At 35.4% G+C, this 14424-nt stretch overlaps 1 protein-coding gene across 4 annotated transcripts in view; it reads left to right on the top strand.

Moving 5' to 3' along the window:
- Positions 1-14175, top strand: part of PPA2 (inorganic pyrophosphatase 2) — a 94699-nt gene extending 80524 nt beyond the window's left edge. For 3 of the 4 annotated variants that reach the window (XM_090267978.1, XM_090267979.1, XM_090267974.1), the window contains 2 exons: positions 12654-12690; positions 13966-14175. In XM_090267978.1, coding sequence (XP_090124104.1) covers positions 12654-12690; positions 13966-13994 — 66 coding nt within the window. In that variant the 3' untranslated portion in view covers positions 13995-14175. Of the gene's footprint in view, positions 1-875; positions 1140-12653; positions 12691-13965 lie in introns of those variants that run through there. The other variant, XM_090267977.1, reaches the window with a different exon arrangement.
- Positions 14176-14424: the final 249 nt, after the last annotated feature.

The raw sequence follows: 14424 nt of genomic DNA, 5'->3' as shown, positions 1-14424 counted from the left end.
AATTAAATACACAAGTAAAATGTACAGTGTCTCAGAGGGTGATAAATGCTATGATGAAAATCGAGTAGGGAAGAGTGCCGGGAGGGGGAAGGGAATTGTAGTTATTAAAAAAAAAAAAAAAAAACGGTAATCAGGGACAGCTGCCGCGAGGAGAGGACTGCCCTGAGTCAAGATTCTTAGAAGGTGTGGGAATGAGCCAAGTGTCTAGCGGAAGGAAGAGCATTCCAGGCCACAGTCCCAAAGGCCATGAGGCAAGAGGATGCCGGAAACGTTCTAGAAATACTCGAGGAACCACAGTGACTGGTAGAGAGAGTCTAGGGGACAAAAGAGGAGATAAGATTATAAATGTTTGGCTCCAGGGGTTGGAAATGAAGGCAAAGTGCAATATTATGAAAGACCTTGTAATATAGTCTGTGAAGATTCTTTTAAGAATTTTGTTTCTCATTCTGAATGAGATTGGGAACCATTGGAGGGTTTTGAGCAAAATGAGAGATATGATATGACTTAGACTTTAACAAGACACTCTGTGTTGCTGAGAAGGGACTGGAGAGAGGTAAGGGAAGATGCATAGAAGCCATTTAGTAATGAAGCCACCATATATTTATTTTCTTCACATTTTCAATTTTGTATCCAGATTACATTCTGAATTTAGTCCTCATCAATATGTACTATTAGTTCTTTAAGGGAATAAAAACAAAAAAATTTTAATCTTTGCCCAAGTAGTCTCAGCAATTCAGATTAAGAATATTCCATCTATTTTGGTTTTGGATCTATATATAATACATATAATAGATACTTGTCTTAAAATTAGCTTTAAAATTAAAGTTTCTATCTTACATTCTGTTTTTTTCAATTGTTTTCTATCATATTACTAGGGAAACGGTCCTCTTTGGGAAAAAAATTGGAGCACACGGATCTGATCTAGCTGAATTTGGGGAAGAAGATTAGAATTCAGAAATAATAACATTGAGCTTTAATTACATGGTGTGGTAACTTTGTTGTGCTTTCTGGAATAATGAAGAAAGTGCTATGCTGATTTTTCGCTGAGAATACTACAGTAGAAAAACAAAATGCAGAGAAAGCAGTCCTTCACCAGTTCTGATGGAACTTACCATAAATGGGATTTCACCATTAAAGAGTTGTAAGTCAAACAATTACACTATTAACAGCCTCCTGAGTGAGGAGGCCAGATTAGGTAACATAATCTTCTAAAGATTTATCAGTTTGTAATAATGAAATTCTTTATAATCAAAGCATTTTGACTTGGCACTTTATCTCTTTAAACCACATTGAGATGTTTGCATCAGAATTATTTAAGGGTACGTTCCCAGGTCTTTCTGTTTTGCAGTGTACTGAACGGTGCACTGGTGTCCAAGTACTGTCAGCTGGTTTGTCCTTTGGTCACTCAGAATAAACTGAAGATGCTGAAGTCATCCATAAACTTGATCATATTCAGTCCATATCAATTCTGGGCTTGTATAGAAACAAATGAAAACACCAGGGTTTATTCATAGTCTCAGAATGAATAAACTCATTCTTACAAATTAACAAGTAATATTATCTTGAGACTGATGTATACATGTTAAATGAATCTGAAGTATGGTTAAAACAAGGCCAGATAGTAATAGAAGTTTTCACTTTCTAGATGGATATTGATAGAATACTCATGATGAGTTGATTAAAGTGAAAGTTTCTCAGATAAAGTAACTGCTTTGATGAACAGATACTTTAAAGGTACATGAAGAAAATAAATGGGACTAAACTTTTGAGTGATTAACAGAACTGTTGCAGGAAGCATATATTACTGAGTATATCTTGATCAAAACAAAATTAAGTGTAGCAGTAAGACCAAAAAATAATTTAAATAGTCACTCAACAATATTGTCACTATAGCGAAGAAAAGAAAATAAATGACAACAGCCTGATGATTATTATATGGAAACATTTTAGAAACAAAATAGAAACTATCTATAATAATTGTTGTACTTAGGGTAGAAAACATAAGAAGAATAATAGATTTGAAAAAGATAAGGAGAATTTAAATGACCCAAAGGGTTTTTGGATTTTGTTTATTAGTATAGATCTTGAATTTATATACAATTATGAAAGGCATGGCTATGTCAAAAACAGTTTGCTACATAGATCTGAAAACACTAGGGACCCCTGAGAGGCAGAGGACTACACTGCCTGGTTACTCTGGGTGTCTGGGCAGCAGCATGTGGCCACTATCAACAGAAGTCACTCTCTAGTAGTTCAACCACAGGGCCACCCGATTACATTTTGTGGATATTGTGTCATTTTCTAACCTTCACCTAAGTTTACAGGCAAAAAATATGGACTCTTTCTCAATGTTTTAGGACTATGTGACTAGTAATTGGAGCTTTATTTCAGGGAGCAAGGTTCAGAGCATGTATAAGGAACAAAGAATATATGTGTATGTATGTGTGTGCACACATGAGTATGCATGTGTACATACATATTATGTGATTTGCCTTTCAGATCTAATATTAGTAGATATTTAAATGACAATTGAGTCGACTATTGGGGTTTAAGATGCCATTATAGGATTCTTCACTGTATGTAAATGTTATTTTGAAGTGTGTTGATAAGATAGAAACAAAATTTGTAAGCTAATCTAGTAGATATAATTAGAGAATAAATGCATAATTTGATTCTGGTACACATGGACACATCCAAAAATTGAGTACATATTAGGCCACAAAGAGAGTCGCAAAAAACTGCCAGAGTTGTTGTCATGTAGACCACATTAGGTAATATAATAAATTTACTAATCAGTTATGAAAATATTAAAAGGAAAAAAACTCAAAATCTGTGTGTTTGGAAACTTAAAAACACTTCTAAATAAGTCGTGCATCAAAAAATGAATTGAAATGAGTTACAGAGTATTTAAATTGAATGACAAACAAATCACTGTATGTCGAACCTTGTGCAATGCAGCAAAAATATAGTTTTTGAGAGAAAGTAAGTGTACACAACAGAAATGAAGGAAGAAAATAAAGGCTAAACATTAAACTCAACAGTTAATTTTTCAAGTATTTTTACATTATAAAAGAGAAAATTACAAAGAGCAGAGCAAATACTTGATGAAATAGAAAACAAAGAAATGATGGCAAGGATCAATGAAAACAAATAAGACAGGTAATAGACAAACTTATTAAGGAAAAGATGATGAAGTAGAGGAGGCACAAATTAAAATATCAAGAATTCAAATGGAAACACAATTATGGACATAATCAGAGGGAGATAGTATGAGATTTTTTTTTTGGCAATACCTTTCTAAATATAGATAAAGTAAATTTTTTTTAAAAAATATATAAATTAACCAATATTAAGTCAAGAATAGATAGAAAACACAATAGACTTTATATAACAGCTTAAAAGGATACTTAATCATGAAGATGGCAATTTCTCCCATGTTAATTAATGAAGTCAATTCTGACTCTCTTAGAAACCCAAGAGAGTTTTCACCAAACTTGAAGGATGATCCTAAAGTTTATACAGAATAGTAAAGAGCCAGGAATAACCAAGAAAAAACTGATAAATTTAAAGTTTTTTAAAAAGCTGTCAACTACCAAAGATACCTTAGAGTAAATTAAAAGATAAGCTATTGATTGGGAGAAGAGTTTTGCACATAAACAACAAACTTTATAAGTGATTAAAAACTTATCCATATCTACAAAAGAAAGGTAACCCAGTAGGAGAAGAAATGGGCAAACAGTATGAATGGACAGCTCACCAGAGAGAATACTGAAATGGCCAGTAAATATCCAAAAATTTGCTCTATCTCACTAGTAATCAATGAGATCAATCTAAGACACCATTTCCTAGTTATCAGTTGGCAGACAGTTAGAAGTCACACATACCAAGTGGCAAAAGAAGACCTCTCATACTTGCTGATATATTTGATGCCATTATAAATTGGTACAACTACTTTGAAGAACAATTAGTAATTTCTAATAAAGTTGAAGATGCTTTAACCCACTAAGGAATTACCCTTCTAGATTCTATAGTTTTTAATATATCTGTTTATATGATCAGACATGGAAAATTGGAAACCAAATGAATTACTATAAATTAAAAAAAAAAAACTGGATAAGTAAACTGTAGTATATTATACAGTAGAATAGTGTGACACAGGTAAAATATGTGAATTAGAACCGCATGAGTCTACATTGTGTTTGCAAATTTTAAAACACCCAAAGCAGTAGTGCCGTATATTTCTAATGAATGCAAAGAGATATGGTGTTCACATTTCAGCAACAAATAACAATAAATACCAGTGTCAGCATAGTGGTCAGGGGAAGTTACTTCTGACAGGAAAGGGAAGTAAGATTTTAATCTTGGTGAATAGCTAGAAAAAAAAGACTAGTTGTAAAGTTTCTGAAATGACAATGTTAACTCTTAAAAATCTAGGGAGTAGATATGCGCTATAATAGTCTAAGAATTTTCTGTATGTTTGAAGTATTTCATAATTCTAAAAATTTGTATGCCCAGAAAACCAATAGAGAAAATTAATGAAACCAAAAGCTAGTTCTTTGAGAAGACCAATAAAATTGATAAGCCTTTATTCAGAAAGATCAGGAAAGGAAAGAAAGAAGACATACCTTCCGTGTCAGGAATGAAATAAATGACATCACTGCTGATTCTACAGATATGAGGAGAATTGAGAAATATTGTGGAAAACTTTATACCAATAAATTTGACAACTGGGATTAAATGGACACATTCCTTGAAACACGTAAAGTCCCAAAGCTTACTGAAGAAGAAATAGGCATATACAAATTAAACTTGTGTTTTAAAACCTTTTCATAAACACAGCTCTTAAGCCTCGTTGTCTCCTACTGCTTTTATTCAGCATGTTTGTTGAAAGTTCTAGCCAGTGCAATAAGGCATTAAAAAGAAGGGAAAGGCTTCCAGATTGTAAAAAGGGAGAGCATGATTTCCTGTGTAGAATGTCCAATAAAATCTGTCTAGAAGTTACTATAGTCAGTCATGTAAGTAAGCTTGCAGGATACAAGATCGATATATAATAAATGTATTTTTTATACAGCAAACAATTGGAAGCTAAAAATACTTAATTTATGATGGCATCAAAGTATGAAACACTTAGGGATAAATCTGGAAAATAAATATGTGAAGAACCTATACCCTGAAAATATATAGCATTGCCAACAGAAATCAGAGAGCTAAATAAATTGGAAGATATGTTCATGGGTTGGAAGACTCAGTTTTGTTATATCAGTTCTCAAGTTGATGTATTGATTCGATGCAGTGTCAATCAAATTCTAACACTTTTTTTTGTAGAAATTAACAAACATATGTAAATGCTAAGGTTCTATGATGTATTAAACAACTTTGTAAAAAACAAAGTTGGAATAGTAACTATTTCTGATTTCAACATAGTTTATAAAGCTACAATAGTCAAGAAAGTGTAGTAATGGTATAAAACTAAACAAAGAGATTAATGAATCAAAATCCATACCACATGGGGAAAAAACACTATTTCATACCTTGCACTATATACGATAATAAAGTGTATCTTAGACCAGAGTTTAAAGCATAAAACTATAAGTCTATTTGGACCTTGGGTTAGTTAGGCAGGCTTTCTTAGATATGTTATTAACAGCACAATCAATTTTTAAAAATGATAAGTTGAACATCATTAAAATTAAAATTTCTGTAAAATACACTTTTAAGAAACTAGAAAGAAGCCACATACTGCAAGAAAATATTTGGAAGTCATACACCTGAGAAAGTGAGTTATATCCAGAATATATTTTAAAAATTCTCACAATTGAATAATAAGGAAATAAATCATCCCCCACCCCCCAAAGTGCAAAATATTTGAACAGTTACTTTGTCAAAAGAGATATATTGGAAACACATGAAATGAAGCTCAGCTTTACTAGTCATTTGGCAAATGCAAATTGAAAACCACAATGACATACCTATACACACTTTTAAAAATAGCTGACAATTAAAAGATTGGCCATACCAACTATTGGCAAGAACGTGGAGGAACTAGTATTCCTGTACCCTGCTGAATGGAATGCAAAATGGTACAACCATTTGGGAAAATAATTTGGCATTTTCTTCAAAAGCTAAACCTATACCTATCATATGATCCAGCCATTCCACTCTTAGATATATCCCCAAGGGAAATGGAAGTGTATGTCCATGCAATGGCTTATACACAGGTGTTAAAGCAGCTTTATTTGTAATAGAATATTCATACAAAGGAATACTACTCAGGAAAAGAAAGAGAAAGAAAGAGAGAGAGAGAGAGAAGGGAGGGAGGGAGGGAGGGAGGGAGGGAGAGAGAGAGAGAGAGAGAGAGAGAGAAGAGAGGGAGAGAGAGAGAGAGAAGAGAGAGAGAGAGGAGAGAGAGAGAAAGAAAAAAAGAAAGAAAGAAAAAGGAAGAAAGAAAAAGGAAGAAAGAAAGAAAGAAAAGAAAGAAAAAGAAAAAGAAAGAGAAAGAAAGAAAAAGAAAGAAAGAAAGAAAGAGGAAGGAAGGAAGGAAGGAAGGAAGGAAGGAAGGAAGGAGGGAGGGAGGGAGGGAGGGAGGGAGGGAGGGAATTTGATACATGTTAGACATGGCCGAATGTTTTTAAAAATTATGTTGAGTGGAAAATAGATACACATATTATATCATACCATGTGCTATATAAAATTTTAGGTTATGCAAATGTTTATATATACTGACACAAAACAGATCATTGGTTGGAGGGTTTGTGGGAGAGCTGGGAAGGAGGAATTTACAGCCATTTTTACAAGGTCTTGGGAAACTTTTGAATATCTTTATTATCTTGATATATCTTGATAGTGGTTTCACCAGTGTATATAAAAACTTATGTGCAGTTTGTTTCATGTCAGTGTTAGTCCTTTATTGGAAGAAAGGAAAGGTTTGTTCTGGAGTCAGGCTCTAGGTCCAAATCTTAGCTCTTTAGTTCTTAATTTGAAACAAATTATTTAACTCACTTATATGCTTTGGTTTTCTTATTTATAAAGTGGAGCTAAAAATAATATCTTTCTTATTAAGGCTGTTGTGGAGAACTGAATGAAATATTCCAGGTAAAATGTGGACTAGCGAGAAGGTATTCAATAAATGTCAGGGTTTATTGTCACTATTGTTAGTGTTGTTGAGTTCAATGGACCGCAGAGAGAAGCCCTGTCAGTTCCAGCCTCTTTTTGAAAACTTCAGTGATGAGATTGTCACTCCCTCATGTGATGGCCCATTGCATTGTTGGATAGTGAAAAAGTCAACCTAATTTAAATTATTCTATGTGAATGAGTCCTATTTTCAGACATTAAGCAGGAAGAATGGGAGGGAGAAAGGGAATATATTAGTTTCTACAACATAACTTATTTTAATTCTTAATCATTTTCCCATCTGGGAATTTTTTCCTCAAAATTCTCCCACATGCTGCTGTTTAAGCACTTTCCTTCTGTGCTGCCCTCTGAGGAATCAGAAATCCTCTAAGCATCGTGTGAAGTTGGGGAAAGTTTGAATTAGGAAATCTGTAAGGTTCTCTATTATCTAGTGACTTAGTCATTTTATGAAGTATATATATATTTTGTGAGGTTCCACACAAAAACCCAGTGCATAAAGGACTGAGAAAGAACCACATTCATTGCTAATGGAATTCCCAGACCTGCCTCTGACCTTGCACAGCCTGGTAGCCTTGGGGATTTAAAAATCTTAGAATCTGGGGCCATGCCAGGGAGAGTAAGTTACCACACTCCTACTTAGTCGCAGAGATCTGGTCCCGTGATACCATGAACCTTTAACTTACATTAGTCATTGAAAACGTTTCAAAAGGTTAAAGGCATCTATAACTGGATAGATAGAATGCCTCCCAGAGAGCTCTCGGCAGCCTCGGTCTGGCTCTCTTCTTGTCTTCTCATGGCCAGATCTGTACTAAAAGCATCCCAGCCAAACCTGGCATAGACAGCCTGGAGAGGACACTGATAACGGTGCACAAACGCACAGTAAGCAAGGAGGACATTTCAACTTGAATTAAAGATGTGTTATTCTGATTGCATTTGGAAGATTTTTTTTTTTTCAGTACTAAGATCTGTAATATAATCTGAGTTTGGGATGGCCATTTTATATTTTATGCCAAGACTTCTGAGCTGAAGTTTGAAGAGCATTGTATTCAGGAGTCCAGGGCACAGAATGAATCGTAGTGACAGTTGATATCAATATATAGTGTGGCCATCTATTTTATCCCTAAACTGGACCAGCAATCTTATAAGTGCACATTGGTATGTACATAGAGATTCAAAGATGAATCCATGTGAAGAACTTTATGTGCATCCATCAACACAAGCCTCTCATATTAGTCTGAGGCATTGTTATCATTTAAGAATAGCACTTTTAAAAATGCATACCAAAGCCCTGGCCGGTGTGGCTCAGTGCATTGAGTGCCCGTGGTTCCCAATCAGGGCACATGCCTGGGTTGCAGGCCAGGTCCCCATTGGGGGGCATGCAAGAGGCCCACAACAAAGATGAATCAATAAAGCAGCAGGCTTGGACTTGCACACTTAGGGGTTCTGTGCTCTAGTAGAAAAATGCCAACTTATCAGTGTTAAAGAATAGTTTCAAATTCAGAAAGTGATGACCAGAAGAGTTATATTTCATTAGTTGTTGGATAGGAATTTTAATAGCATGCTTCTCAAATGGTTTTCCTGTGAGCATATACTTTATCTCTACTGAAAGCTATTGATGACATGACAGTAACGGGTATCTTGCATATCCCAGAAAGCGGTGACAATTCTAGCTTCTGGTTATTGAAATCAAGCCAACTCAGAGCTAGCTCTGAAGTCAGTCTGGCTGAGACTCCCTTTTATCACCAGGGTTACTTGCACCCCTTGGAATGCCTGGCAATAGACTTCCTCTGTGGGCACTCACTTCAATCAAAGCTGCGCCTCCATCAAAGACGGCTGTTTCCCTTTAGGGCAGAACCGTTCTGTGGATGTAATTTTCTAATGATGTCACGCTACAATATTTATGCCATGAGGATGTGTTTTGTTTGTGACGTCTTTATGGCAATTCATTATACAAACTTTTAAAGTAATGTCTTTCTTGATAAATCAGGATCTGATTCTAGTGAACTTATATCTCCCTCCTCCTTTCCCTTTTTGCCTCTTAAAAGCTTCACTGTGCATTAGCACTCAAAGAGGGGCAAAAGAAATGAAAATAAAGTCAATCATGGGGTTAGCTACTATCCAATTATATACATTCTTGAAGAAGTAGATTAAACTTACATGACCTTAAAATACTTTCATGTTTTGTTTATGGAACTAAGAAAATGCTTGTAGGAAGCTGGTGGGACTATTTGAAGAAGATACGCTAAGTACAGAGCAGTTGTATTAATATTTTATTAATTTAAAATACAGGTTGTTCTTGAATAGGGTTAGAATAAGGACAGAATAAACTTTCTTTGATCGATAAAAGAAAGAGGGATACTTTGGTCATGAAAACACTAGATTTGTTTGAAAGAAATTAAAGAGAAGTATTTTTGGAGCGGGAAGAGCAGAGGAGATAGCATTTTTAGAATGGGGGTATGAATGAGTAGGGGGTGCCTACACTTTTCCTTACTGAGAAATAGAGGTAACTCAAAAGCATTTTTGTTTATTTGTTACTTACAAGGAAAATATAATGGTGGCGACTCCTGTTGACTGAGAATGATTTGGGGTTAGTGCTGCTCTGTGTGCTGCTTTGTTCTTACAGTTCCTCTAAGCAAGTGTTATGTATGTTGTTACATTTAAAGGTCAGGAAGTCATTATAGTTAAATAGCTGATGTGTATCATGAACCCATGTAGTTGTTTTTAAATATAACTTCCAGTCTCTCCTTTGGTATATTAAAGTTAATATGGAAAAATGCATAAAAAATAAGTTACCTTGAAACTTTAATGGTTTATTATATGAGGGTTAAATTTGCCTGTGATATTTGTTTTCTTTTATATAAGACTTTGTACATTCTGCATATGTTCTATCAACCAAGAAATACATTTTCAGAATGAAAAATTAAAAGTCTGGAAATTATTGCTGTTTTTTAATTTATTGATTTTAGAGAGAGAGAGACAGAAGTCGATTTGTTGTTCTACTTTTTTATGCATTCATTGTTTGATTCTTGTATGTGCCCTGACTGGGGATCATACCCCCAACCTTGGCATATTGGTATGACACTCTAATCTGAACTACCCGGCCAGGGCCTGGTGCTGAATCCCAGAGTGGGTGGATCTGCGTATGTTTTAAGTTCGTGCTGGACCATTAAGTGGAGTCTCCTGAAAATCTGGCAGTTTCTTCTGCTGCCCCAACCTGCACTGGTTTTTACAGCCAGAGGTAATGGGAATTTGTTTTCTGATGCTGGAATGCTGGACTCTTAGGTCTAGCCTGAGGCTGGGATCTCTGGCTCCCAAGGTATCCCTCCCGATTTTTATCCACCACTTGTAAATGTAGAGCTACCTCCTCTCTATACCACACCATGTCTCTGCCTCTCTCCACCCATCTCATCATCTCCACCCCTCCTACCCATCTGGATGAATGTGGCTTCTTTAAATCTTTGTTTGTTGGACTTCCATATAGCTCAGTTTTTTGATGGTTCTGGGTGTTGTTTTGAGGTCCAACTGTAATTCTTTCTGAGGTTGTACTAGGAGGCAAAGTATGTTTACCTACGCCTCTGTCCTGACTAGAAGTCTTGATTAGCATTTTTTTAAAGAGTTGAAGGAAGAATAACTTTAAATCATTAATAACTTGGGAGGATGTATTAGGCTTCTCCAGACAGACAGTCGGGGTGTGTGTGTGTGTGTGTGTGTGTGTGTGTGTGTGTGTAGAGAGGTGGGGTGGGGGGAGAGTGAGAGAATGAAGGCTTTGTGAGTGCGAAGTCTGCACATTGGGCTAGCAGGCTGGAAACCCAGAAGAGCTGATGATGCAGATGAAGTCCAAAGGCATTTTGCTGGAGAACTGAGTTCTCCGCAAGAGCTTGGGGAGGTTTGTCTTTTTGTTCTATTCAGGACTTCAACTAATTGGGTGAGGCCCACCCATCCAGTGAAGAGCAACCAGTTTTACTCAGAGTTCACCAATTTAATTGCTAATCTCAGCCAAAAACACAGTCCTAGGACACACATCACCTATTATAGAGAATATTTTAATATTTCTGAAGTCTAAATTTTTTTTCCTTCTGAGTTGTTCTTATTCAGTACTGCCCTTAGACGTAGAGGGTCCTACTTTGAGTCTACTTTTTAGAGGATCCCACTTTGGCCCTCATCCAGTCATGTCCCTCTCCGCGGGGCAATACCAAGGCACCAACGTTATGCCTTCGCCAGGAGCCCAAGCCCTTTATTCCTGACCACTTTCTGCTACTTAAACCCCTGGAATTCTTTGCCTTGACAGCTGCAGGCCCATTTTCAGAGCCTGCCTGGGCATCTGCCCAAATTCACATTCATTTACTATGGGACTTGGTGTTCACTGTTAGTTCTGCAGGGGCTGGGGGTAACCATTTGCAGTTAGAGGTTGCACAGACATGTGGGCTGGAATTTCCACCTTTGTGCAGATGAGGCCTCCCAAAGCAGAATGGAGCCAGGGCAGGAGGTGACATGGGGCAGGGCGACTGCCATGTGCCTCTGCTCACCTGTCATCCTCAGGGAGTCTCTGAGGCATCCAGAATGCTAAACAAGAGCTTTAAGTAATGACAAAGGTATGTTTACAAGATAGTAGAATGAAACATGCTTTATATTCTAGTCACCACTTTGTTAGCTTGATTTATAACTTTTAAATATTCAGATGTATGATAGATGGTCTTTCATTTCTACCTTTGCCCTAGACCTCAAATGTTAAAGGCAGATCTTCCCTATTGAGAGTGAGAAAATTCAGAGAATTGAAGTCAATTATTAAATTTGAAATCTGAACAGTGTGTTATAAAATCAGGTAGGGTTATCCCTTGGGGAAATGAGGTTAGGACTGGGCAAGAGCCTGTCATGTTCCAGTTCTCGAGTTCAGTAGTGATTACAGAGATGTTTATTCAAAGTACTCTTGGGCTTTGTGCATTTCTATCTATGGAAAATGATCTTCAAAGAAATATTTTTTTAATCTTTTAAAAATGTATTCTTAGTTAGAAAATATTTCATATCTCAAGAAAACCTTTCTTTCAAACTTGTCCACCACAGATTATATTACGTTTGCCCTAAGAATCTTGGACTAGTCATCGAAATAAAAGTTATCTTAAAATTTCTAGAAAGCAGCTAAGTAAATTACATAATTTCCATGTGTGTCTCTGTGTACACGCATGCACATACTTATGAATGTGAGTGTTTTTTTTTTTGTTCTCAGGACCTCAGCCAAAGAAAAGAAACAGCTGAAAGAAAACCTCTCTCTTCATTCTCAATAGTTCCCATGGGTTAACAAGAGAAGATATTTTCAAGCATGCTTTTTAAAATTTGACTCCTAAGTCTGTGGTTTGTTTATCTGAAAGACTGAGCAATGATAATAAAGGCACAGGAATATTTACTTTTTTCAGGTTAGAGAATACTATGTGTGAACTTGGTTCTATAGGCTCATGAAAAAAACTTGGATTCAGTTTCTATACATCAAAAGATTAATTGTAACAGAGACTGTTCTTATCTTTCAGGTGTCACCTTCAATAGATAAAGAAAGTAATGAAGAAGGTATGATATATTTTGGTTTTTGAGGAGCTAAATGTGTAAATTTATTCATTTACAGTTAGGGGAAACAAATAAAAAAAAAAGATGATGACGAAGAAATAGAGGTTAATTTAAAAGTTATATAAATAATTGCTCTGGCCAGGTAGCTCAGTTGGTTGGAGCGTCATCCCGATACACCAAGGTTGTAGGTTTGATTCCCGGTCAGGGCACATACAGGAATCAATCAGTGAATGCATAAATAAGTGGAACAACAAGTCATTGTTTCTCTCTCTCTCTCTCAAATCAATAAATAATCATTTTTAAAGTTATATATAAACTAAGTGAAATACTTTTAAAAAATAGTCATTAAAATTTTCACGTGAAATACCCATTTCCTAATTTCAGAAAATGAGAAAGAGTACATTTATTACTTTTAGGCTACAAAATGGTTTGATTATGTAGTGACTTTTTGGTGAAGTTCTTATAAACTTAAAAAGAGTCGAAATATCTGATCTGGGAGATTGTCTTTATTATCTTTTATCAGTTTAATCTTTCATTTTAACTGGAGAATTTAAAAATCAAATTTTGTAGTAGGATTAAAAATACTGTACTTTTTATTACTATTATTTGAAGCTCTTTTGAGAAACAAGTAAAAATGTTCTGTGGTATAAACTTCAGAATACAAGCACATACACATATCATTTGTCTTTCAATATTTGGCAAGACCTGTGTTCTTTTGCTTTAATAGAAAACATTAGAAGAGTATTGAACTTGTAAATTTGGAGGAAAAATAAGAACTATTTACTGTGAGTCCAGTTCTAGGATGTATAGAAAGGAGCAAATTCATAGACATGATTTCATGAGGAAGCATGAAATCATTCCCATTCCTTATATGGAAAACCAACCTATTGTTTCTTTGTGATAATGTCCCATTTGAGATATTTGACAGGTAGTCAAATTTTATAGTTTAAGGTTTTTCTAGACCTTTCATACTGTACATAGTGCATTAACTTCTATGGCATTCAATAGAAACTAAAATGACCCAGAAAAAAGTAGGAAACAAAGTGGAAAGGCTCTAGAATTTTTAGTGTGGTTTTATGTGAGGCTTGTTCCAAATGACAGAACTTAAGAGTTTAAATGGAAGTGCCTTTAAATAGAGAAGTGTGTCATACTAAGCTTCTTGGTTGTTTTTATCTGCCTAGACACTTCCTAAATGTGTAAATTAATTTCTCTTATTCTTCTTTGCTCCCTCCCTTGTCACCCTTCCCTAACACCTTTCTCCCTCCATGTTAAACACAGAGCAAGTGTGGCATTTCCTTGGCAAGTGATGAGCACCTGTGAAGTTCTGCCATCAAGACTTCGTTTCTAAGGACCTCCAGACTCCAAGTCTATCTCAAGTGCTAGAGATAGCCTGATCTGTGAGGATTTGATGACTTTCTGTTGAAACTTTATTTTCTTTTCAAGCTTTCTGAGACATGCATTATGTAAATAAACACTGGAATTTTTGAATTAGTCTCTTCCAAATATTTATTGATATGAAAAAGATCTAATGTTATAGCAGAAAGTTAGAAGCATTGAGTTTCCACTGGTTCAAATTTCTATGCCTGAAGGGGCCAAAGATTTTATTGGCATTTATTTGTATAGGTTAATGTAAAAATTACAAATTTAGTACATTAATAAGATTTCTGTAGATACTATTGTTTTATTTTCATACCTTATTATCTCTTTTCAGGTCCATTGCTAGTGAAGACTTCATTT

Source organism: Furipterus horrens, unplaced genomic scaffold, assembly GCF_987537825.1.
Source record: "Furipterus horrens unplaced genomic scaffold, mFurHor1.1.pri manual_scaffold_2, whole genome shotgun sequence".
NCBI lineage: Eukaryota > Metazoa > Chordata > Mammalia > Chiroptera > Furipteridae > Furipterus > Furipterus horrens.
The sequence above is the reverse complement of the archived record's forward strand: the minus strand, read 5'-3'. Positions and strand labels throughout refer to the sequence as shown.